General features: G+C 40.3%; 2 protein-coding genes across 4 annotated transcripts; both read left to right on the top strand.

Annotated features, from left to right (window-relative positions):
- Positions 1-253: 253 nt before the first annotated feature.
- rer1 (retention in endoplasmic reticulum sorting receptor 1) lies at positions 254-19,501 on the top strand. Of its 3 annotated transcripts, XM_042299355.1 has the most exons (8): positions 6,358-6,544; positions 8,618-8,703; positions 8,950-9,054; positions 9,656-9,752; positions 10,834-10,912; positions 13,936-14,071; positions 16,984-17,038; positions 18,934-19,501. In XM_042299355.1, exons 1-8 carry the CDS (start codon positions 6,370-6,372, stop codon positions 18,942-18,944), a joined length of 744 nt encoding a protein of 247 aa, XP_042155289.1. In that variant the 5' UTR covers positions 6,358-6,369; the 3' UTR covers positions 18,945-19,501. The 3 variants fall into 3 exon arrangements, with proteins under 3 accessions (XP_042155290.1, XP_042155289.1, XP_042155288.1); XM_042299356.1 differs by lacking the exons at positions 6,358-6,544; positions 18,934-19,501 and adding an exon at positions 254-360 and having other exon boundaries at positions 16,984-18,083; XM_042299354.1 differs by lacking the exon at positions 18,934-19,501 and having other exon boundaries at positions 6,360-6,544; positions 16,984-18,083.
- A 544-nt stretch (positions 19,502-20,045) lies between these two features.
- Positions 20,046-27,267, top strand: LOC112215908 (taste receptor type 1 member 1-like). The gene is made up of 6 exons (XM_024375398.2): positions 20,046-20,229; positions 22,583-22,880; positions 23,156-23,899; positions 25,518-25,727; positions 25,840-25,960; positions 26,244-27,267. The coding sequence occupies exons 1-6, from the start codon at positions 20,072-20,074 to the stop codon at positions 27,170-27,172; spliced, it is 2,460 nt and encodes an 819-aa protein (XP_024231166.1). The 5' UTR covers positions 20,046-20,071; the 3' UTR covers positions 27,173-27,267.
- Positions 27,268-27,482: the final 215 nt, after the last annotated feature.

The raw sequence follows: 27,482 nt of genomic DNA, 5'->3' as shown, positions 1-27,482 counted from the left end.
TAGTACGTGAGTTGAAAGTAAATGTGTAACTGGAAAAAAAGTGAAATTATTATTGTGTCATATATAATTGTAGTTAATATTTTGCCATTGTCTTTTCAATTGTCTTTTCAATGTTTAATTTGCCGGAGGCCTGGCAAAATGCACCTAAAACCCCAGTGTAACCACCATAGAAATATAATCCATTGATCCATAGATTCTATTTCTATAGAATCTATCACATTGGTCCAGCGTTTTCGAAGCTCTTCTAATCTTGCCTGCCGTACTTTCGAGCGAGTCCTCGCGGAAGTACTGACGTGTTCATACGTCATTAGCCGGCCCAGCACGAGAGGTAGTTAGGCAGTGACACAGCGGCAGAATCAGGTAAGAAAAACCTGTCTTGCAGTATTTTGTCTATCAGTAGGACTGTGAACATATGTTCTCGAGTTTAAGTGGAATCTAGGGGACCAATACCGAAATAATATTTAAATTGAATGAATCTCTAAATATGGTAACGAGAGGCTATATGCCTATGCTAGCTAGCGAGAAAGAGCTCGGTTTCTAACCGGAAGTGAGTTGTCAAATTCACGAAATTACAGCTGGTGGTTGTAGTTCAATTTCCAACTGATTTGTAGCCTTTAAAACGACACGATTGACACCTAAGGACTACACTTTCCATCTTTCTGATAGCAGGGGTTAACAAGTAACTGTTTGATTCCCGCTGCACCTTATGGGAAGTAGAGTGAAAACATAAGTGTTTTACCACACACTGCTAATGAAAGATGGTTGCTTAAACTACACAAACCAGAAATGGGTTGTTTAGGGAAGAACATCACTAATTCGCTAGATATTTTTTTTGTAAAGCTAGCTAATTTGCTAGCAACACTCACCCTGCTTGCAAAACAGAAACATAACATTGAATACGAAAATAATAGCTAATAGTAACTAACCACAACAATGACCTGATATTTTAGCTAGGTATTCAAAATTGCGTTATGAATAATCACACTTCATTGCTAAACATTTAACGTTACTGTAGATAGCTTTCCAATCCCACACTATAGATGGGTTGTTGGCTAGATGGCTGGCTACCTATCTACTGCATTTGCTGGTTGGCTAGCTCGCTTGCTATTAGCTAGCCTACCATTACACGATTCAGCGTTGGAGAGCAAATAATAGCTAACGTTATCCATAATGGAAGAGACCGTCTGTCTCCGATCTGTCAGCTATTTATCAAGTATATGGTCGTATCAGCCAACGTTAACTTAGTCTCACAATAATTGGATAGCCGTTTGATAGCCAATCAACAACAAATGCCATTTGACATGAACTGGAAAATGAAACTCTTCTATCGATTTTGGGTGGGAAGTGTTGGAATAGTGGTAGCTAGCTAGGTCAATTAGCCTAGTGTTTCCCAACCCTGGTCCTCGAGTACCTCAAACAGTACACCGTTTTGTTGTAGCCCTTGACAAAAACCCAACGTTCAACTCATTGAGGGCTTGATGATTAGTTGAATCAGGTATCACGGGTTAAAATAAACAGTTTGTTGGGTACTCGAGGACCAGGGTTGGGAAACACTGAATTAGCCTACAGTATGTTGATGTAGCCCAACCGACCGCGGACACTATTACTACGTTTGTCTTCTGCGTCCAGCTGGTTATACAATGTCTGTCGCCCAGTGACCGGCTCGCACATAAACATCCTTAATTCAGGCTGCAAAGGCATCAGTTTCCTCCTTAACTCGGTCTATAAAAAAAAACAGGGACATATGTGTACCGTTTTAATAAAACACAATTTTCCACCACCATGCTAGAGTGGCAGGGATTGACGTTAAAGCTTCACAATGGAGAAATCGCTCCGCCATTTCCTGGTTACTAAAATTCTAATAGTTCACCTAATTTCAGTTTGTGTCAACAAGCATGTATAGTGTAGAGAATCATTGTACCATCTAAACCGCTGCGAAATATATTTTCCATAACCAAAACTATTCTATTTACAGCTGTTTGAAGCTAGTGTACAAAACTGAAAGTAAAAGACACAACTAAACTTAAAAACGGGAAGCATAAAAATAGTGTACATAAGACAGATCTATGGCTTCTTAGACTTGCTTTCAATCAGTGACAGATCTGTAACTCGGTTATGTTGAGCATGTTCAACTTGCCCGACTGCCATACATTTTTTTTTATCACCTTCCCAATGTGGAAACCTCAGAGCAGGTTCAACTTGTGCGACTGCTCAGTTCACTTGCCCTAGATGGGCATAAACTGCTTCTAGAAATAGAAATCCCCAATCACCACACATTTTGAGGAAAATGAAAACATGCCAGTTTGTCACTTTCATGAGGTTGGAGTCATGGACACTGGTTTTTCATTGCACTCTAGATCAGAAGGTTGCGTGTTCGAAGCCAGTCATGGACACTTTTTTTGGGGGGGGTGAACCCTATCCTATACCAAACCATTTGGAATGGGTTCCAAAATGTAATCTTTTAACCCTATCCCAAACATGTTAACTTAAAATTTGACATTTGAAGAAATTAAACGATATATAGCAGCAGGAACAACAAACACTTACATTTTGGAGCAACTTCAAAGTTTGACTTTTGGAGAACGTCTTCGCTAGATTGGCGTGGTTATGTGATATACTTGTCAGTAGCGTCTCAAGTCAACTTCTGAGCGAGCTTGACTGTCCAGTTGGCTACATTAGTTTTTGTTATCCGTAAAGAAATGTATTCTTAAAATAACAATGCTTGGTAGTTGTTCTGTGTTCGGCTGTGGTAATTTCAAGAATCCAAAATTGAAAGCGGTTTCCATCATTTGGAAAGATGCAAGCAGTGGTTGGCGCCTATTCAAAACTCGAAATACTATCGTAAAATTACTACATTATGTTAATCACATTACTTTTATATTAGAATGTAAGCCTATACTAGTGCTCACACTGTCTGTTTTTCTTAGAGGCAACAGAATACAGTTCTTCGAACTCTCATGTGTCTGTGTGGGGGGAGAGGGAGAAGCCTCTAAGATTTAACATTGACAGTAGATTTACGATGGCTTGGTGATAAGACAACATTCCATGATTAGTGTCTGTGGGTCTCCCTGGCACCGACAGACAGGCACAATCTCCAGTTTATTTAAGGACCTTATGTCTGCTGCATTAGTATTTCTGTATAAGCAAGCAGTAAATTAACTAGAGACAGATATTTGGTACCATGTAAATCTTGAATTATTTTGCATGAGTGCAAAATGTACCTTTTTGTATAAATTCTCTCATCTGTGAATTGTCATGAATATCCAGGAGGATGGACTTTGCTATAGAATGCTGTGGCTTAGTCCTGCTGGTTGGGCTCTCAACGAATCCCCTACGTGTGGGTCGTTGACAAGCTCCATTACTGCAGTAATTAAATAATAAAGTTTGATTGTTTTGAAGAAATCTTAGTCTCTCCTTTTGATTAGAATAATTCTACGACAATACGATGTAAAACCACCGCAGGACAATTACCGGAAGGTCTGTGTATGTAGTAGAGGTCGACCGATTAATCGGAATGGTCGATTAATTAGGGCCGATTTCAAGACTTCATAACAATCAGAAATATTTTTGGACACCGATTTGGCCGATTTAAAAAAAAATATATATATATATATATATTTGTTTTTACACCTTTATTTAATCTTTATTAACTAGGCAATTCAGTTAAGAAAATCTTCTTGTTTTCAATGACAGCCTAGGAACGGTGGGTTAACTGCCTCATTCAGGGACAGATTTTTACCTTCTCAGCTCGGGGATTCAATCTTGCAACCTTACAGTTAACTAGTCCAACGCTCTAACCACCTGCCTCTCATTGCATTCCTCGAGGAGCCTGCCTGTTACGCTAATGCAGTAAACCAAGGTAAGTTGCTAGCTAGCATTAAATCTTATAAAAAGCAATCAATCATAATCACTAGTTAACTACACATGGTTGATATTACTAGTTTATCTAGCGTGTCCTGCGCTGCATATAATCGATGCGGTGCGTATTCGCGAAAAAGGACTGTCGTTGCTCCAATGTGTACCTAACCATAAACATCAATGCCTTTCTTAAAATCAATACACAGAAGTATATATCTTTAAACCTGCATATTTAGCTAAAAGAAAGCCAGGTTAGCAGGCAATATTAACCAGGTGAAATTGTGTCACTTGTCTTGCGTTCATTGCACGCAGAGTCAGTGTATATGCAACAGTTTGGGCTGCCTAATTTGCCAGAATTGTACGTAATTATGACAACATTGAAGGTTGTGCAATGTAACAGGAATATTTAGACTTATGGATGCCACACCTGAGATAAAATACGGAGCGGTTCCGTATTTCACTGAAAGAATAAACGTCTTGTTTTCGAGGTGATCGTTTCCGGATTCGACCATATTAATGACCTAAGGCTCATATTTCTGTGTGTTATTATGTTATAACTAAGTCTATGATTTGATAGAGCAGTCTGACTGAGCAGTGGTAGGCACCAGCAGGCTCGTAAGCATTCATTCAAACAGCACTTTAGTGCGGTTGACAGCAGCTCTTCGCAATGCTTCAAGCATTGCGCTGTTTATGACTTCAAGCTTATCAACTCCCGAGATTAGGCTGGTGTAACCGATGTGAAATGGCTAGCTAGTTAGCGGGGTGCGCGCTAATAGTGTTTCAAATGTCACTCGCTCTGAGACTTGGAGTGGTTGCTCCCCTTGCTCTGCATGGGTGGCTGTTATCGATGTGTTCCTGGTTCAAGCCCAGGTAGGAGCGAGGAGAGGGACGGAAGCTATACTGTTACACTGGCAATACTAAAGTGCCTATAAGAACGAACATCCAATAGTCAAAGGTATATGAAATACAAATGGTATAGAGAGAAATAGTCCTATAATAACTACAACCTAAAACTTCTTACCTGGGATTATTGAAGACTCATGTTAAAAGGAACCACCAGCTTTCATATGTTCTGAGCAAGGAACTTAAATGTTAGCTTTATTACATGGCACATATTGCACTTTTACTTCTCCAACACTTTGTTTTTGCATTATTTAAACCAAATTGAACATGTTTCATTATTTATTTGAGGCTAAATTGATTTTATTGATGTATTATATTAAGTTAAAATAAGTGTTCATTCAGTATTGTTGTAATTGTCATTATTACAAATAAATAAATAAAAATTGGCCGATTTTAATTGGTATTGGCTTTTTTTGGTCCTCCAATAATCGGTATCGGTGTTGAAAAATCATAATCGGTCGACCTCTAGTATGTAGCAAGCATTTCACACCAGAGGACAACGAGAGGGTTAGGCAGGCCAAATTGATGGGTGGTGATTTATCAGGACAACGTATTTTGTCCAACTCTAAATTCAACACAGGCATACCCCTGCCATTCCAAAGAACATTGCCCAAGCAACAAAGCCAGCAAAACAGGATGTCATTAAGAAGCACAAGACAAGGTTCTCAAATTAAAACATCATTGCCCATGTTATTGTAAATTAAATGTGTATATTATTCTCTATAAACAAATCAATCCAAACAAGCTTTAATGGCTGTACTAGGCATATCCGCTGTGTGAATATGAGCTGTATTATTGAACATCTATATTATGAGCAATAATGATTTAGGGTTGGTCGATATTACAATAGTATCGTCTATCAAGGATGATTGACAGTCATCGTCTAGTGATGACATCGTGATGTGACAGACGATACCTAACCTATTCCAACGTGACTGGCCTCAAGCAGTAAAGAGTAGAGTGGAGTCAGGCAGTGCACAGCAGGACAGCGCATGGGTGTCATTCCGAGTCAATTTTTTATATTCTGATTTGCTATAGCCCATTCCAATTAATGTTATATTTACAGAATGCAAGAGCACAATGTAGACATGGCTAAGTTTCACCAAAGCAGTGCTAAATGTCCGGTCAATTTAATTATTTAAAAAATATATATCTTTCTCCAATAGTGGATGATTTCTCCCACTGTGCTATTTCATGATCAAACAAGGAATTTATTTAATGGAGTTCTAGGCTATCTCAAAGTTTTATGTTGTTTTTGAATAACCTACAAATATGGTAGGCCAAAGGTAATCTTGAGAGAGCAAGAACAAACAATAGGAAAATGGGAAAAGTCTCATGAGAAATTTGAACAAACCTTACAGTTAAGCAAAGCATTATATGACAGAAATGCTTAATGCATATGAGGCCAGACAAAAATATTGCCCAACCCTGATACTGATATCTCCACCAACTTCTGGTAAATCAATAGTGTATACACAAAACAAAGGGGGTTTATAGTACAACTAAAGCAAATAAGTAGCTGAGTGATTCCTTATTGAGGCTACTCGTTTTACTCAAGATGTACTGATCTGATAGTGATACAACCAATCAAATAAAGACAAAGAATTCATGCCGTTTCCAGATTTTATTGCACGCTATTACAATTCCTCCAGCACATCATCAACCTCGACGAAGCCTCTTTACTTCCCATCAGGAGATCACGAATTCTCCCAACCACACAGGCAGGCAAAACCAGTCTGTTGTTTTTCCGTTGTACCCATTCCAGGAAGAAAGGAAAAAAATGGTAGGCATGTGATATTTTCTGAAAGAAAAAAAAAGGAATAATCAGATTTGTTTGTTAGGGTAGACTGTACTCCAACATTTGTAAACAGCACTGGTAAATGTAGCCAATACGATGGTAAAGTGATCTAACGTTAATTATAAACTGGGTGGTTCGAGCCCTGAATGCTGATTGGCTGACAGCCGTGGTATCAGACCGTATACCACGGGTATGACAAAACGTTTATTTTTACTGCTCCAATTAGGTTGGTAACCAGTTTATAATAGCAATAAGGCACCTCGGGGGTTTGTGATATATGGCCAATAGGGGTGTATCCAGGTGTGTTGCGTCGTGCATAAGAACAGCCTTTAGCCATGGTATATTGGGGGGGCCATATTGCTTAGACTACTATGACGATGCCAATATAAACAAGATGTCGGGAGATTACCATAGCAAGCTACAGGAGACTCATTCATATAGCTGTTATAGATATTATGGTGGGAGCACATTCAGCAGCCAAATATAAAACAATTCAAGTCAGTGTTGCAATGGTTGTACTTTAGAAACGAGGCTATGTCAATGTGCTAGCTCTGGATGTATAAACAAACCAGGCAGAACTCGATCTAGTAACGATAGCCGAACTAATGCTACACAACCGCAATGCACACATCAGCACTAATGTTATGAAATTATGCAGATATAAAAACAATAGCTGGAGCAAAACACTTGCTCTGTTATCTGTCCTCTTGGCCCCGCTGGTTCAGGCATTCTTCTCCAGTTTATTTTCGGGAGTACTGTCTCAAGGCTGTTAAACTAAGAAAGCCCCGCGTTTTCCGATTCCCAGCATTCGGGAGTGGGACAAGCCGAGATCAGGAAATCAACCTCACTCCCTAAACCTTGTTGTAGTTTTGAAATAACACGATTACCCCCAAATGCATCAGTAAGGATCAAATCTGGTAACTTAACGATACCTGAAAATAAAACGAAGAAAAGAAGAAAGAGAGAAGAAAAAGAAACGCACACCTATTAAGACGAGGTGCTGGCTAGCGGAGTAGAAACTTGAAAATAAAGGAGAGCCACACACTCTAGGAGCTCAGATGCAAAAATGTAATACCAACGTTTCGACAGCCAAGCTGTCTTCATCAGCGTATGATGAACTAACGATACCTAGCTTTTGATCTACAGAACACATTTGGAAGTAGTTTTCACATTCCTGCATGTTTGTATCGGACAATGATTTTTAGGCCAAAAATGGCCGGAACGTTCCTTTTAAGGAGGAAACCGATGCCCTTGCTGCCTGAATGAAGGACATTTTTTATGTACGAGACAGTCACTGGGGGACACGAGTGTATAGCCGGCTGGGCGCATTCAAGTCGGACGCAGATGACGAACTACGTAAAAGGAATAAAAATGCAATCTGGTGGCCGGTTGGGCTAATGTTGATGTAGCTTTGTTGTCGCTCTGTGTATTGTTGCCATGTTATTACCGGTAATGTAGAAGAGGACTGCAACTGAATAAATAAACTAGCTAGCTATATATTAAACGACTACTGAAGCCTACATGTAAGGATGATATTGGTGTTCATTACTATTTGACACATTTCTTTGAGTTATAGGCATAATATCCCCAGTCTCATCTTCCCACACATTATTTACTTGCAGCAAATGGAACAACTAAACTAGCTTTATCAAGCACCGCCAGGCAAGATCTTTCAAACACAAAGTCTGAGTTAGCAGGGCTCTACGCTGACTTTTGAATTTTTTTTACGAGTACGTGTAAATTGAAGAGCACACTTCAAATATTTTTCATTAAGAAGCCTTTTTTTGTAGTAATGGCGCAAGCATGGTGGTGTATCTGCTCTTGTGTATTCTCCATGGCACTCGGGCTGCGGTACAAGGAAGTAATCATTGCAACAATTATCATCTGGGCTAATTTCTTTTCTAGGAGCTCTGGTGCTCCTAAATAAAATAAAAAATCTAGCTCGCATAGCAAAATATTTAGGTGCATATTCAAGTAAAATGGTCGCACTGTAGAGCCCTGGGTGGTGAAGTCTGTTCAAGGAATACCTGTTCACAACCATTTTCTCTCCTTCCACAGACATAATGTCAGAAGGGGACAGTGTTGGTGAATCGATCCATGGGAAACCATCCACAATCGGCAGCTTCTTCACACGGGTTGGACAGGTACTGCTGCCGGGGCCTTTAGTTGGTCTCGTCAAGAGGAAAGCGAAATAGGCTAAACCAAATAGAACTCTGCACCACTGTATTGATGAAGATAAACATTGGACCCACTGTCCCGGTGGTGCCACATAGAAAGACTAGAATTTCCACTTCAGATAAGACGATGTTAAAACAGTGCTTTATCTAATGGTTACAGTTGTTCTCCTGGTAATGGTTGTGCACTGTGTCTCTGGTTGGTGTCTTTTCCAGATCTATCAGTCATGGCTAGACAAGTCAACGCCATTCTCCATAGGGCGATGGGGAGTCACTCTTTCTCTAACGGCCATCTACATGATCAGAGTGTACATATTACAGGTAGAGCCACACACCACACTCAGGGCTTATCCTGAGCCGCATTCGGGAGAGTGCAACATACCGAACACTCCACATAGAAATGCCATGAGCAAAGCTGACATAATTCCTTCCTCCACATGTCAAAAAGGCACGTCTGTTCTGAACAATATATTTATATCGGAACGTTCCACAACATTGTGCCCTACTGAATACGCACCTGACGTCTTTAAAGGTGGCCTCGGCAATGTGACACTTCATCAGACACAGTGGGACAACATTCTCCTTACAGGCGTAAACAGTCAAAGTAAAATCTGCCAAGATGTTGGCATGCCTCAAGCAAGAGAGCAAGTTTGGAAGAGCCTATAAATGGCTTGTCAGATTTGAATTCTGTTTGACTATGATAACGTTATATGAAGACATTTTGGGGGCATCTAACTGTGTGAAGGTGTACTGTTTTCTTTTAGACTAGTATTGCTCCAGATATTTTCATCTCAGTCAGTGATGCATTTGCAAATTGAATTACGGAATATACATTTTTACGCTTATTTAATTTACAGTTTGCAGGTGGGAATGCATGACATTCAAATCAACACTAATAAGAGGTTTTCTCTGCTCCCTCCAGGGTTGGTATATTGTAACATATGCTCTGGGAATCTACCATCTTAACCTGTTCATCGCTTTTCTATCACCAAAAGTGGATCCATCAATGCTTGACGAAGGCAAGTTAGAGTTCACTGAACCACGCCACATTCCTTTGGTTGCGGTCATGTTCAAGATGTTTACTTTTCCTCCATAAAACCATGTCTAGGAGTGTCTTCTAGTGCTCTTCACTAAGACACAATCAAAAATATCTTGGTGCTCAGACTCCATGGTGCAGCTAGAGAGAGTGTTTTTAAAAAAGCTTTTACTAGGGGTGCATCTTTGGCTTTCATGCCAACTCGATATCTCGTCTTAATACACTGTCGTATACAATTTAAAAAAGATACCTTTATAGTTTGGGAAGACTCAATACTATACGGTTTAGTTCAATGCAATTACATTTTTATTTGTAGTCTGGATAATTCATCCTTGTTAATGACTAGACAAAGACTATATAAAACATAATTACCAAATTACCCATTATTTCGAAAAACAGCCTATAGCCCAATGGCAAACTACAAAATTAGATCCCAAAATTCAGAAAGAGGTGCATATTTAGTACAGTTCAGTGTACTTACATGTAGTATTGTGGATAACGATTGGTTGGTTTACCTTGCCCTTGGGAAAGTGAAAGGGGGACACCATGTCACAACTGAATGCATTAAACTTAAATGTGTCTTCTGCATTTAACCCTTTTTCACGCCTACTAATTTAAAATGGGGGATGCACTGGTTAAGTGGGGTCTTTGATGTGTGTTAATTACTGACATTGCTGCTGCAAGGTGCAAATTTCTTTACTGAAAGGATTTGGACTGAATTGGGGTGGGGGCATCATCTCATACCAGTTTTTAGAAGCACTCTGTACACTAGAGAAACAAGTTATTGGAGAGCTCTTTTGCTTCCAGTGTGGTGAGAGTAACAAAGAAAGGGTTCTCTTTGAAAGCTATTTGGTTGCTATGTAAATACTATTTTAACACCTGTTTAGTGACATTTTGGTATTTAAAACAGAATGCAAAGTTTTTACCCCAGTATTCTTATTGGGATGCCGTTGGGATCAGTTTTCTAAATCTGTAGTCACTTCTTGTTTTGAGTCCATTTGATTGGCTCGGAACGTGACCACTGATCCTTGTTGTAACCTTGCTCCTCCTCCACTCACCTATAGATGAGGGCCCGGCGCTCCCCACCAAGCAGAACGAGGAGTTCCGCCCATTCATCAGGAGGTTGCCCGAATTCAAATTCTGGTGAGAGCCCTCAATCACCGTCATCTACCCAGCCTGGCCTTTCACTGAACTGGGTTGAGCCACAGTCTTGTGCATGCATCATTTGTGCTCCCTTGTCCTGACATCCTACCACAGTCTCCTGTTTGAATATTCTTTCATCAATCATTCACCAATGGTTACGATATGTTTTTTGGGGGGGAACATTTGCATGGAAGTTCATTTTGTGGGGTCAGCAACACATCATAATGCACCAAATCAATGCACTATAATACATTACAATAAAGTGAGAACACGCATATTCACGTAGTACACTGTGCCATGTACAATACTGTCCGACCATGTATGTGTGTTGTGTCCTATGTCCAGCTATAGCCTGGTTCACAGAAAATAAGCTCCTGCACACTGCCATTGCAAAGTATCACTCCTTGTATTCTGTTCACCAAGTAGCTCGCTCACCCTCCAATGTGAAGAGGTTCTTGGCTTGTGAAAGTATGCTTCCTGAAGGATGCTGCACTAGGATGGCTCTATAGACGTTTACTGGAAAGCTTTGTTGTACATACTCTCCTTACTATCAAGGCTATATGTGGATATAGCATACAGTGCCTTCAAAGTATTTAGACCCCTTTTTGTTACGTTACAGCCTCATTCTAAAATGGATTAAATAAAAATAAATACTCAGCAATCTACACACCCCGTCATGACAAAGCGAAAACAGGTTTTTAGACATTTTTGCAAATTTTGCAAATAAAACACCTTATTTACATACAGTGGCAAGAAAAAGTATGTGAACACTTTGGAATTACCTGGATTTCTGCATAAATTGGTCCAAATTTGATCTGATCATCTAAGTCACAACAATAGACACACAGTGTGCTTAAACTAATAACACACACATTATTGTATTTTTCTTGTCTATATTGAATACATCATTTAAACATTGACAGTGTAGGTTGGAAAAAGTTTGAACCCCAAAAGCTAATTGGGGTCTGCTAACCTGGAGTCCAATCAATGAGAAAAGATTGGAGATGTTGGTTAGAGCTGTCCTGCCTTATAAAAAAAAATCACAAAATTTGAGTTTCCTATTCACAGGAAGCATTGCCTAATGTGAACCATGCCTCAAACAAAAGAGATCTCATAAGACCTAAGATTAAGAATTGTTGACTTACATAAAGCTGGAAAGGGTTACAAAAGTATCTCTAAAAGCCTTGATGTTCACGGTAAGACAAATTGTCTATAAATGAAGAAAGTTAAGCACGGCTGCTAATCTCTCTAGGAGTGGCCATCCTGCAAATGTACATTTTGCTGGATAATGTAAGGCTGTCTGCCAATTGAAGCTCAATTTGAAGTTAGATGGTGCAACAGGACATCGACCCAAAACACAGAAGTAAATCCAAAACAGAAGTAAATCAACAATAGTATGGCTTCCACAGAAGAAAATACGCCTTCTGGAGTCGCCCTGTCCTGACCTCAACCCGATTGAGATGCTGTGGCATGATCTGAAGATAGCAGTTCACACCAGACAGTTATTAAATCCAAGGGTTCACATACTTTTTTCACCCTGCACTGTGAATGTCTAAATGGTGTGTTCAATAAAGACGTGAAAATGTATAATTATTTATTAGTTTAAGCAGACTGTGTTTGTTGTTGTGACTTGGATGAAGATCAGATCTAGACCGGGCGGCCTAGATCTGGCCGTCCGGCCAAACTGAGCAGTCGGGGAGAAGGGCCTTGGTCAGGGAGGTGACCAAGAACCCGATGGTCACTGACAGAGCTCTCTCTGTGGAGATGGGAGAAACTCCAAGCGGGCTGTTTTGCCTTTTATGGAGGAGTGGCTTCGTCTGGCCGCGCTACCATAAAAGACTGGTTGTTGTAGTGCAGTAGAAATGGTTGTTCTTGTTGGAGTGCGGCAGATCACAATCATTTCTGCAGCACTCCAGCAATCAGGCCTTTATGGTAGAGAGGCCAGACGGAAGTCACTCCTCAGTAAAAGGCACATGAAAGCCCACTTGGAGTTTGCCAAAAGGAACTTTAAGACTCTCAAACCATGAGAAACAAGATTCTCTGGTCTGATGAAACCAAGATTTAACTATTTGGAATGAAATGTCAAGCGTCACGTCTGGAGGAAACCTGGCACCATCCCTACGGTGAAACATGGTGGTGGCAGGATCATGCTGTGGGGATGTTTTTCAGCGGCAGTCAGTGGGAGACTAGTCACTATCGAGGCAAAGGTGAACGGAGCAAAGTACAGAGAGATCCTTGATGAAAACCTTCTCCATAGTGCTCAGGACCTCGGACTGGGGCGAAGGTTCGCCTTCCAACAGGACAACGTCCTCTAAGCACACAGCCAAGACAACGCAGCAGTGGGTTCAGGACAAGTCTAGAATAGAAAAATGGGACAAGATCTGCATAGAAAAATGGGAGAAACTGCTCAAATAGAGGTGTGTACCAAGCTTGTAGCGTCATGCCCAAGAAGACTCAATGCTGTAATCGCTGCCAAAGGGGCTTCAACAAAGTACTGAGTATGGTCTGAATACTTATGTAAATGTGATATTCCAGTTTATTTTACTTTGCGAAAGGAAAAAAATAGAGTTTTTGCTTTGTCAGTATGGGATATTGTGTGTAGATTGATGAGGAGGGGGGGGAAAACAATTTAATACATTTTAGAATAAGGCTGTAACGTAACAAAATGTGGAAATAGTGAAGGGGTCTGAATACTGTCTTCAGACCCCTTGACTTGGTGTCACTGACTGATATGTTCTTGCCCATACCTATGATGATCGGAAACAGAAAACTCTGGTGGTTAGCTTTGTGGTATCCTTCTGGGCTCGTATTCACAAAGAGTCTCAGACTACGAGAGCTGATCCAGTTTTGCATTTTAGATCATAATTATATGCATCGACGGGACCTGATCCTAGATCATCTGTGACGCTTTGAATATGGGTCCTGTTTTTGGCCATGAGTGTGAAATTCCAACTACTATTATTTTCCAACTACTACACATCCTTATTGTATGTTTTATGTCGGTTCCTTTTTTTTGTCTGCAGGCATTCGGCAACAAAAGGCATCGTCATTGCCATGATTTGCACATTCTTCGAAGCCTTCAATGTGCCTGTGTTCTGGCCCATTCTCGTAATGTACTTCATCATGCTTTTCTGCATCACCATGAAGAGGCAGATCAAGGTATGGGAAACCCAGTGACACTGCTGCTGACTGCATGATAGTCGTATCAGATGCGTCATAGCTAGATGTACAGTCGCTAGTGAAAGTCTACACCCCTTGCACAGTCATCACATTTTGCAGCCTTGAAATTCAATCTAAAAAGGGAATACGTTTATTATTTTTCCTACCGATCTACACAACCAACTCCACTTTTCTTTTTTAAAGTGAAGAAAATTATAGAACATTTTCCCAATTGATTTATTTACAAAAATTAAACGAAGATGTCTTTTTTGCTTTAGTCTTCACACACCCCAACCAACTTTGTACAACTCTTAGGGCAACATTTAACAACTTCTTGTGTATCCCTTTTGCATTCATACCCGTATATGGGTTGAAAGTGGCAGATTTAGGTACTGATAAACAGCTAAATTGGTACGCAGTGGCTGTACAGTAAAAAGCTTTACATGATGTCAGAGCTCAGGGTCTCCGCTACACAGCTCTGTATGGGTTTTGACTGACAGATGTTCTGAATTTGAGCACCTCGTGCGACAAGACGTTGCCCCCATCCCTTCCGCTAATTGGGCAACTTTTGCTAATGTTTTTACGGAAATTCTGTAAAGGAAGAGGGCTATGTATTTTAAAAGATGAGATGTTGAGGATGATAATAAATACCGCTTTTATGTCATACAAGCAAGCCAAACACCTGTGAGTCCAAATGTGCACTTCACATTTCCATAGCATAAAACTCATGTCATATACAGTGCCAACGTTTATGATCACTATGTTGGATGTACAGTTACAAGATGACGTGGCGTCATACCTTGGGTTGTTTTGGACAGAATGAGCCCATATTTGTCTATTGTGTCCAACTTGTCGTGCACACGCACCTGAATGCACTCATGACTCCTTTCTACACGCACCAAAATGACAATCTGTTTCTCTGAATTGAATTGTGAGCGGCTAACACTGTAGTATCGTATTTTGTAACTTAGCTAGTCATGTTGGCAATAGAGCAAGCTTTCAAATTATGCTCATCTGACCCAGATTGCTATTTACTGTATAATGGATCGTTTTTGGATTGCGTGAACAGTAATTGTGTGATATTGGGGATCCAGGGTTGTGTTCCAATCAAAACATCTACAAGTGTACTTGCTTTAGTTCTTCAATGACACAGCTTGGAGAGCTCAAAAAGCACCTTATAGTTGAAGACTCTTCTTTGAAACATAAAAGTGCATTGAAATTACTTAGGAACTTGCACACTTTGGAGAGGGCTCTCGGGCGAATAGGCCCCCAGACAGCTTCTACCCCCACAGCCATAAGACTGCTAAATCGACAATTAATGGGACCCAAACTATCTGTACTTACTCTGTCTTGCACTGACCCTACGCACACTTACTAGACTGTATATACACACTCACTCACACAAACTACATTGATACTCCCACACAAAGCCTAGGTATTCCTCTTCTCCAGATGGGATTGTGCATTGTGATGGCGATTGCATCGTCTGTGAATCTAATGGGTCGGTAAGCAAATTGAAGTGGGTCTAGGGTGTCTAGGGTGTCAGGTAAGGTAGAGGTGATATTATCCTTGACTAGTCTCAAAGCACTGAGGACGCGGCTAGGGATGCCGTCTTGGCCGGCAGCCTTACGCGGGTTAACACGCTTAAATGTGTTTCTCATGTCAGCCACAGAGAAGGAGAGCCCACCGTCCTTGGTAGCGGGCTGCGTTGGCACTGTATTATCCTCAAAGCGGGCGAAGAAGGTGTTTTAGCTTGTCCGGAAGCAAGACGTCAGTGTCCGTGACGTGGCTGTTTTTTTTTTATACATATTACAGTATGTAATAACATAAATATCATGGGCTAATAATGTAAGAAATAACAGATTTTAAAAATACTACAGTAGGGCCTCCCGGGTGGCGCAGTGGTTAAGGGCGCTGTACTGCAGTGCCAGCTGTGCCACCAGAGACTCTGGGTTCGCGCCTAGGCTCTGTCGTAACCGGCCGCGACCGGGAGGTCTGTGAGGCGACGCACAATTTGGCCTAGCGTCGTCCGGGTTAGGGAGGGTTTGGCCGGTAGGGATATCCTTGTCTCATCGCGCACCAGCGACTCCTGTGGCGGGCACGCAGTGCACGCTAACCAAGGTTGCCAGGTGCACGGTGTTTCCTCCGACACATTGGTGCGGCTGGCTTCCGGGTTGGATGCACGCTGTGTTAAGAAGCAGTGCGGTTTGGTTGGGTTGTGTGTCGGAGGACGCATGACTTTCAACCTTCGTCTCTCCCGAGCCCGTACGGGAGTTGTAGCAATGAGACAAGATAGTAGCTACTAACAATTGGATACCACGAAATTGGGGAGAAAAAAGAGGGTAAAATAAATTAAAATACTGCAGTTTCCTAAGAGCTAGAAGCACGGCAGCCCTGTCCGTCAGCACCATATACAATCCATGTCTCATTTGTCTCAAGGCTTGAAACATCCTTCTTTAACCTGTCTCATTCTCTTCATCTATACTGATTTGGATATAACAAGTGACATCAATAAGGGTTCATAGCTTTCACCTGGTCAGTCTGTCATGGAAAGAGCAGGTGTTCCTAATGTTTTGTACAGTCAGTTGCCCTACGAATTGTGCAAAGTTGGTAAAATCTTATTCAACATGATTCACAGCTGTAATGGCTGCAAAATATGTATTCCACCAAGTCTTCACTCTGGGGTGTGAAGACCTACACAATCAAGACATCTTTTTTATTTTTTATTAATTTGGAATATTTTCTTACATTTTTCTTTCACTTTCAGAATGTATAGGTTGTGTACATGTGTAGGATTTTTTTTTAAATGTAATACATTTTCATTTTTAAAGCAGCAAAATGTGAACTGTGCTGTGACTTTCACTTTCTTTGAATTACAATGTGGCTAACTCCGTCTTTTCTCCTACTTCCAGCATATGGTCAAGTATAGATACCTACCCTTCACGCACGGGAAGAGGACTTACAGAGGCAAGGAAGACACAGGGAAACCTTTTGCTAGTTAAAATAACCCCCCCACCCCCCTTCCCCCATTTTGAAAATTAAAAGTTGTGGAAAAAGAGTATATGGTGGGGAACAGGGGTCAATGATTGTCTGTGAGGGGATTGAAAAAAAAAAAGAGAAGTGGGAAAAGAGTTTTGATCCAAAATGGTGACAGTGATGGATGTTATTATTGCTGAGGATTGCTGTAGTCACAAGAAAACTCTGCCTTTGGTTATTATGGGGATATGAGTCGGTGAGCCATCTTGCAGCCGCGGGATAACATTGTCTTAAGTCAGTGGATGAAACGCAGTGTCGCCCTTTGCCTTGTAACCCCATGGGGTAAGTATAAACTCTGCTAGAGGGGGCGGCACTGGATGAATTTCAGTAGAAATTTCAGTTGTGGATTCTTAACGACTATCCCTTTTCAACTGCTGTGCACTGCTCTGTCTCCAAGCAAAGTAACTACTTTTGATTGAAGACTTGGTACCTACTCGTTTATAACGTGTAATTATGGGAAGTCCTTAGGTTTAGATTGAAATAACGATAAGATGTAACATTTTGAAATTGAAGTAAATATGAAATATTTAAATTGATGAATGATGTGTCTCTGAGATCAAGTGTATTTTTGTGCCGGCTTGAAACCCCCCAACCTAAATTTATCCACTGTATTTTAATGCAGAATGCAGTTACTTTTCAATGACTGGTTATGCTTCACTTGAACAAGGATTCACTAACTACATACAATACCTATCATACTGTAACTATTCAGAACCATAATCCAACCATCTCTTTATGGCAAAAGCAGTGATTTATGTATAGGAGGTTGGCTAGATAACAAGTCAGCTAAGAGTGCAAATCACTGCATGGCCAAGACTGAGTTAGTGTACTCTCCAGAGAATAAACCATCATGGAGGATTATGAAATGTTTCATGTCATGTTTTTTTAAAGACATTATGTACAGTGAGGTTTAAGAATGCCTCGTTCAAGTTAAGTGTGGCTGATTTTTATTAAAATGTGTTCTTGTTTTGCCCTATGTAGCCATATAATCCCTTTTTGTGTTTAGTCCATCTGCTTTCCCATCATGTCTAAAAGACGCTTTGCTTGTACAGTTGAAGATAAATATAATACTGTGTCATTCAGCACTCCTGGAAACTAAATGATAGAGATTACTTTATGGAGGTGGCATCTAGCTATGGACGAGCCAATCAAGTTAAACCTCAGATTTTTGCGATGCGCCCCCCTGTGAATATAATTTTAAATAGTTCATTTTTCGAGTTTAGATTTCTTAAAGTAACTGTCCAGTGTTTCCAGATTTCTATGAAATATGACCTATAATTAATTACAATAGGGGTGAAATAGTTTTCCTTCCAAAAAATGGGTATTAAATATGTAAAACAGTACATTTTCTGTGTTGAAATGGTGTGGGCATATCCCAACAGAATGGTGTGGGCGTATACTGGTCATAAAAAAATGTGAATTCAAGTAGACCGCTGATTGGCCAGCTCCTCCTCAGGAGGATGACAACATCCTCCATGAGGAAATGGCTAGTATTTTTTTTTTTATAGGTGTGTATGACACAAGTTTGAGGTGTGGTTTTTGAAGTGTACGAGTATAGAATGAGACGTCAACATTAGTTGTGTATGAGTTAACAGAAAAGTTAGATTTTCTCTGGACAGTTACTTTAAAATGTACTTTATAGTATCATTATAGAATAATAATGAAATACCTTCTACACTGAGGCCAACTGTTTAGAAACTGGGGTCCATTCCATGCAAATATAGCAGTCTTGATAAACTCATATTCTGTATTTTACTTTAGACAAATATGTGGTAATCTACTAATCATTCCAAACAAAAATATTTTCTCTCTCTCTTCTTTTGCAGAGGAAACATAAGAAAATTGAGATTGAGAGCTTTTAATGTAACAAATGGATGAAGGGGGTTGTGAACACTTTTTTTCTTTTTGGCCCCCACCCCTCACATTTTTGGGCATTTTTATCAGTATGCCGGTCGGGTATCTTATGAAAAGTGTGCAGTAGTATTTTTGGTAACCAGAGAGACATTTTGGAAAACCTTTGATCAGCCCTGTAAAGAAGGATCAGACTTTTTTCCCCCTGTCAAAGTACATCATGTTTCCAAGAGTTGTCTTGTGGATTTATATATATGGCAAAGATAACATTTGTTTAGAGATTATTTTGAACATGTTATTTTTTTCTTCGAACATTATAGGCTACTATTTCCAAGTGTTCAATTTATCATATGCCATTAAAAAAAAATGAATGAAAACAAAACCTGGTAAAATTGGATTCTAGATTTATAACACTTTCTCAAGAAAGAGATTGCATGTTCTTGTTTTTTCTTGTGCTGCAATTAGAAACAAAACTTGATTTTAATAACTTTAAGTGTATTTTTTTCACTCCAATTGCTATTAAAGAAACTGTGTCCCTTCTAATGAGGTGGCTGTTTCTGCTTCATGTTTTGGGACCGCTGACATTTAGTCAACGTTCATCCATATCTGCTTTTTAGAAATAACTATTACATTGCTACATGTGTATTACTGTATGAGGTATATTGTGTATCTATACACTGACACATCTTGTGTTTGGAAAACAAGTCCATTAATCATTGTGCAAATGTTACATTTGCAGAAAGGATGGAGCTAGTCATGGTACATTTGTCCCACCTGGGTAGGGTTGGACCGTGAAATCAATCAATGCTCTCGGTGCCAACTCCTTTACCACACCATTCATCCTTTAAACCAGCAATTCAATGCACATTTCTATTTCACTTCGGGTCATGGATTTCCTGTTCAGTGCTACACATTTGCTTCCAGTCTGACTGTGAGGAACTCCTGCCTGATGTAATGGTGCATATAAATCATTGCATGTAAAGCATCCCTATGCAAAGTGGGGGAGCCATCTTCACCAGTACCTGAGCATTTGGTGTAGACACAGCCCCTCTTGTCTTCTCAGACTGACTACATGTGAAGGCAACGATGAAACATCTCCTGGCCTTGCTGGTAATGCTGGGGTCTTTTCAGCATGCCTTACCTGAATCATATTCTTGCTCAGCCTCTGAGTTTAAACTAGATGGAGAATACATACTGGGAGGCCTTTTCGACATTCATCATCGCAACAGCTCAGTTGTTTACAACCGACCGGTGATTGTGGATTGCTCTCGGTGAGTGCTGTAGCACACCATTCAACATACCTTTCAACCATCAGGGAAATCGTATCTCTGGTCCTGGAGAGCCACTGGGCGTGCAGTTTTTCTTCCAGCCAAATATTAACAACCAATTTAATTAAGCAATGTTCGTACTGAAGACCAAGTTGATTGTCAACTTGTTCTAGTTTTGGGTTGAAATAAAAGCCTGCATACCCAGTACCTCTCCAGAAACTGAGTTGGAGACACCTGAGTTCAATCACAACACTTCCATGTAAGTAACGTGAAATGTTATAGTACTGTAAATGTATTATACCAAATGTTTAACCTCACTTAAAGGAGCAATCTGCAGTTCAAACAATAACAAAGCGGGCACCCCACCTCTGTTTTGGTAAATAGCTGAGGGATGGGTCTGGAGAAATGTAACCACTTTCAAATGTACAGTATATACTATGGAGGCGTGGACTGACCCTCCATGAGATCAAAATTATAGTTTCAAATGTTTTTTGAGATTATACAGTGTTTATCTACAATTACATTGTCTACTAACTTTGGGGTAAAAAAAATGTGTATGTTGGGTTCTGATGGGGTACGACGTAGTGATGAGCATTCCAAGTCTTTTCAGTAAACCGGCACATTTGGATTCGTTCAGCTAAGAGAGACATTAATTTGGCTCCCAAACAGCTCTTCACTCATTAGCGCTTAAAAATGTACCTAAAACAATGTAAAAATTGCTAATCTCTTATATAAAGCCCACAAACCTGCCTGCAGGGTTGGGTAGGTTACTTTCTTTAAATGTAATCTGTTACCGTTACTAGTTACCTGTACAAAATTGTAATCAGTAATGTAACTTTCCTTTACTTTTTGGATTACTTTCCCCTTGAGACATTAGAAGACAAAAAGTATCCAGCAAACGCATTTGATGTGTCATAATAGTGGTCTCCGACTTGTGGTCAGACTCGCTCAGGTGGAACAAAGTTAAACTTGCATATTTTTAAAATTCTGAATGGAATATCATTGAGAAAACAGAAAGGTGTCCATGTATTTTTCCCACAAACATCCTTTCTGAATTGAAAAGTAATCCAAGAAGTAATCCTAGTTGTTCAAGGTATCCGTAATCTGATTACAATATTTTTTCTGGTGACGTAACTGGTTTGTTTTTTTGTAATCAGATTACGTGCAATTGATTACATGTAATCAGTTACTCCTAACCCCTCTTTGCCTGCCATTATGTGAGATCGTGAAATTAGTTTTCTTTTACCTGAACAAATTATTGTTGCCTGCAACAAAAAAAAGATTTTAAAAATGAACGCACTGCCAAAATGTGTGGTGGACCAGAAAATGTCTCTCCCCTCACTATCTATTGTTCCTGCAGTGAGGAATTACAATCTTCAGAGAATGTTTTTATAATTTATCTACAGATAATCGTTATCTGGAGATCAGAAAGCTGTAGTAGAATGCAAATCAGGGAAACAAATTAACTGCTTTTTTACAGATGTGATTCAGTTCCCGACGTTCACCCAAAAGAGCCATTCAAAAAGATCAGTTAGTTCGTGCACAACCCATCACCATACGATTGTTGAGCTAAGCTCATGAAGTCATTCATAAGAATATAAGAATGAATGTGTATATATCATTAATTTAAAAGTAAAACTTTGGATGCACCAATCGCAGATTGACACTTTAAAGGGAATGTTGAGTTTTTTACAACTTCATGTTAGATGGTTAAACACCTTGAAAGTAGTCTATTGGTCAGGATAAACTGTAATCCGTGGTATGGTTTTCTTTAAACAGCCACCACAAACGTCAGCTAACTTTAACTACTGCCAGCTAAAAATCAATGACTGGGGCATGTGGCAAGTGACTGGGGCATGTGGCAAGTGAATGGGACATGTGGCACATGATAAAAGAAGGGCCAAATCACATTTTAAAGTCATCTTAAACCAAATACTTGAGTTGATTACATTCTTGCCCTAATCACTCCCACTGTTTTTAACTGTTGGCTAAAGTTAGCTAAAGTTTGTAATGGCTGTTGTGATGCAAAACTCGTCATACCGGCTATATTTATATATACCTTCTTGAAAAGCAATAGCTCAGATACACATGAAAACATGCAATGACCCTGGGAATTGATAGAACATCACTCAGACATGCACAAAACAATATATAACGTTAAAAATGGGTGAATCTTTCCTTTAAGTTGTAAAATACTAAACTTCCCCTTTAACAAAGTTGACAAATTAGGTGAAACAAACAAAAAATGTGTGGTGGTATGTGAAGTGATTAAACACTTCAAATTGCATATGCCAGTAGTCACACCAGGAAAAATCTACTAATTTGCTGTGTGTACACACTGTTCCTCTTTCCACAGACAGTCGTTTACCTTGTCAAGTTATCGGATGTTTCAGGTGATGAGGTTCGCTGTACAAGAGATCAATAACTCCAGCCTCATCCTGCCCAATGTATCGCTCGGTTATGAGATATTCGACCACTGCTCAGACAAATTCAACTTTCAGGCAATCTTAAATATGATCTCCAGAAATGGATCCATTCAAGTTCTGAGGTGCGTCAACGAGTATCTGTCCAAAGTCATAGCTGTGGCCGGTCCATTTAGAAGCATGGAGTCTATGACTGTTGCTCCCATGTTTGCGATGAATCTAATTCCCATGGTAATACATACTTACTTTAGGTTATATTGATCACTTTAAAAAAAAGTGTATTAAGGATGGGGTACACCCAGAGAGCTACTGGGTGTGCAGGTATTTATTCCAGCCCTTCTCTAACATCAGGAGCTTGATTAACTGAATCAGGCGTGTTAAGAGCATGGCTGGAATAAAATTCTGCACTCCTAGTAGCTCTCTACGAGGAGGGTTGGGTAGGTCACCACCCTATTTGGGTTATTCTTGTCTATGTATGTCTAAAATGGACATCTTTTTCTTCACAGGTAAATTATGGGTCCTCCAGTTCTGTTTTAAGCGACAAGTGGAAATATCCCTCATTCCTGCGAACCACAGCTAGTAACAAAGACTTAATACATCTGATCATTCTGATTATACAGCACTTTAATTGGAACTGGGTTGCATTTGTCAGCAGCGGCGATGAGAACAGCCAAAATGGCCTCCAGCTGTTCAAAAGCAAGCTGAAAGACACAAAGATCTGCTTGGCTTATGCAAAAGAGCTCAACGAAATGTCTGATCACTACGAAATACTTCAACAGTTAGAGGGTCTTAGCATAGAGGTCATTATAGTTTTTGCCGGGCAGAGCAGCGCTGTTGCGTTCATTAAATCAGCAATCAAGCACAACATACACAGCAAAGTGTGGATTGCAGGCGACAGTTGGTCCTTGAACAAGAACCTCCCCAGATTGAGTGGAATCAAGGCGATTGGCACCATCATTGGAATAACAGAGACAGTGATGCCATTACCTGGGTTTAAGGATTTTGTCTATTTGTCCCAAACACAAAGGAATAATAGGCCTTCAACCTGTGAACAAACACCATCCAGACAAACATGCAATCAAGCTTGTGACCTCTGTAGTGATGTGAGCCCACAAGAGATCATCGGTGAAAACCCATCATATTCTTTCGCAACTTACTCTGCCATTTATGCTATGGCCCACGCGTTACATAATTTGTTACTATGTGACATTAAGGGATGCAGTGACAATGTAACTGTGTATCCATTTATGGTAAGCATTTGAAACTTTGCATATACACTACATGGCCAAAGGTATGTGGACACCTGCTCTTCGAACATTCCAAAATCATTGGCATTAATATGGAGTTGGTCCCCTCTTTGCTGCTATAACAGCCTCCAGTCTTCTGGGAAGGCTTTCCACTAGATGTTGGAACATTGCTGCGGGCACTTCCTTACATTCAACCACAAGGGCATTAGTGATGTTGGGCACTGGTGTTGGGTGATTATGCCTGGCTCGCAGTCGGCGCTCCAATTCATCCCAAAGGTGTTTGATGAGGTCAGGGCTCTGTGCAGGCCAGTCAAGTCCCTCCACACGATCTCGTTACAAACCATTTCTGTATGGACCTCACTTTTTGCACAGGGGAATTATGCTGAAACAGGAAAGGGCCTTCCCCAAACTGTTGCCACAACGTTGGAAGTACAAATTGTCTAGAATGTCATTGTTTGCTGTAGAGTTAAGATTTTCTTTCACTGGTTCTAAAGGGCCTAGCCTGAACCATGAAAAACAGACACAGAACATTATTCCTCCTCCACCTCCACATTCTCCTGGCATCCACCAAACCCAGATTTGTCCGTCGGACTGACAGATTTTGAAGTGTGATTCATTACTCCAGAGAACACATTCCACTGCTCCAGAGTCCAGTGACGGTGAGCTTTAAACCACTCCAGCCGATGCTTGGCATTGCGTATGGTGAGCTCCCGAAGGACAGTTCTTATGCTGACATTGCTTCCAGAGGCAGTTTGGGACTCGGTAGTAAGTGTTGCAACCGAGGACAGACGAACTATGCGCTTCAGCACTCGGTGGTCCCGTTCTGTGAGCTTGTGTGGCCTACCACTTCGCGGCTGAGCTGTTGTTGCTCCTAGACGTTTCTGCATCACAATAATAGCACTTTACAGTTGACTGGGGCAGGTCTATCAGGGCAGAAAGTGTTACGAACTGACTTGTTGGAAAGGAGGCATCTTGTGATGGTGCCACATTGTAAGTCACTGAGCTCTTCAGTACGGGCCATTCTACTGCCAATGTTTGTCTATGGCGATTGCATGGCTGTGTGCTCGATTTTATACACGGGGAGTGGTTGAAATATCTGAATCCACTCATTTGAAAGGGTGTCCACATACTTTTGTTTGAAGAGAAATGGCGTTACAATATTGAAGAATACATCAATTGAAAGGATGCATCTAGGCTACACTTGTGATAAATGAGGTGATGGGGAGGCTGGAGTGTGTCTTTAAAGGTAAGATTCAGCAATATGACATCATCAAACACTGTAGGGCAACTTCCCGCTTACAGACAACAGCATCAATAGAAGCAACATTTGAACCTGCCAGGACAGTCCTTACCTGTTTGCTCTCATTTGTGGCCTCACTTCGGGCATGCCCATATTTCCACATTTGGAAAAGCCAATTGTGACAGATTTTGTTGACGTCAGTAATCAAAATTCGTACCCCAACGTGTCTGATGTTGTCATTGCTAAGTCTACCTTTAAATGTCCACACAAAGGTGTGAACCTTTGAAAGTGTGAATCAATAGTGAATAATCCCTATAACATTGTTATAGTGTTTACACACCACAAATGCTCTTGCAACACTACATTCTTGTCTGATTTCAGCTTCTCCGAGAATTAAAGAGGTCAAATTTCACAATATTGAACCGGCATATTGAGTTTGACAGCAATGGAGACCCGACATCTACTTCTTATGCTATTGTTTTCTGGAACCAGAGTGGCCAGGCCGAGAAAGTTGGCTCTTATGAAACTGATCCTACACTTGACGTTCCCTTCTCTATCAACAACACTCAAATTCACTGGTATGCTGACCAAGTAAGTCATTTTTTTCTGGTTTTAATAAATCATAAATTATTAATGAATCATATTTTTCTATTTTACATGTATGACCAAGTCCATTTAATCGCAGCCTTTGGTCCTTCTGAAGGTGCCCGTCGCACGCTGTTCCCCTGAATGCTCAGAAGGATTTGCAAAGAAGATAGATGGACTCCATCAGTGTTGTTTCCAGTGTAATGTCTGCCCTGGTATGACTTATGTCAACTACACAGGTAAGAGGTCCAGGGATAAAGAGAGAAATCTTATTGGATTATGGTGTCCATTGACACTCATGGGGGTTAAAGTAAGAAGAAAAGGAATGTGACATTATTTATGTAGATTTTTGTTTCAGCTTGTTTTTGGTGTTTTGCTTCCTACTAGAAAACACACTTCACACCTGGTCCAAATGTTACCATAGAACTACTAATTCTGTCCTCATGAGCTCTTCCACTGGAGATGATATAATGCATGCATGGTGCCTGGCTCATCATTGACTATCGTCTTCTTGCCAAACAGACGACCCATACAGCTGCATCGACTGTAGGAAGACAGAGTGGTCCAAACCAGGAAGCACCTTTTGCACACAGCGTTCAGTGGAGTATATACTTTTCACGGACCCTATCGCCATCACACTCATGTTTTCCACAGGCGTCCTGTTAGCGCTAACACTAGCCATTGTCATTCTTTTTGCACTGAACTATGACAAGCCGGTTGTTAAGTCTGCCGGTGGGCCAATGTGTTTCCTTCTTCTGGGCTGCGTGAGTGCAAGCAGTATCAGTGTGTTCTTTTTCTTTGGGAAACCAACAGTGACCAATTGTGTGTTGAGGTATTTTCTATTTTTGTTGTTCTACACTGTCTGTTTAGGCTGTTTCGCTGTGCGCTCCTTTCAAATAGTGTGCATTTTCAAAATGGCCACCAAGTTCCCTAAGATTCACAGCTGGTGGGTGAAGCACAATGGACAGTGGTGGCTCATAGCCATAGTCTTTGTTCTTCAGCTGTTGTTGCTTACAACAGTGTTCACTGCCAGCCCTCCCACACCAGTCAGTGACATGACATCATACAGAGATCAAATAATACTAAAGTGTGCCATGAGAAGAACAGTGATCATGTTCTTGTTATTGACTATAGTCTTGGCAAGTCTTTGCTTTATTTTCTCATACATGGGGAAAGACCTGCCCAAAAACTACAATGAGTCCAAAGCAATCACCTTGTACCTGCTTTTCCTTATACTTACATGGATCACTTTCTGTACAGCAAGCATATTATACCATGGTAAATATTTACAGTTATTCAATGCAATGTCAGTGCTTTCCAGTTCATACAGCATCCTCTTCTGCTACTTTCTCCCGAAGTGCTACATCATTATCTTTCAGCCGCAGAAAAATACACAACAGCATTTCCAAGGGATCATCCAACGTTATACTCAAAACATCAGTAGTAAGTAGTTGAAAATAGTTCATTTCAACTGTTTTACTGAATCAAGGAAATTCTTTTCTTGATAGAATTGTTTACTAGTATTGATTCATCTTACCCCTTGACTTTTTCAACATTTTGTTGTTTTACAGCCTGAATCTATAATGGATTAAATTGAGATTTTGTGTCGCTGGCCTACACACAATACCCCATAATGTCAAATTGGAATTATGTTTGTAAAAATGTTTACTAATTAATAAAAAAATGAAACGATGAAATGTCTTGAATCAATAAGTATTCAAGCCCTTTGTTATGACAAGTCTAAATAATTTCAGGAGTAAA

This window comes from Oncorhynchus tshawytscha, linkage group LG16, assembly GCF_018296145.1.
Source record: "Oncorhynchus tshawytscha isolate Ot180627B linkage group LG16, Otsh_v2.0, whole genome shotgun sequence".
Classification (NCBI taxonomy): domain Eukaryota; kingdom Metazoa; phylum Chordata; class Actinopteri; order Salmoniformes; family Salmonidae; genus Oncorhynchus; species Oncorhynchus tshawytscha.
Note: the sequence above shows the minus strand (reverse complement) of the source record. Positions and strands in the feature narration are given on the sequence as shown.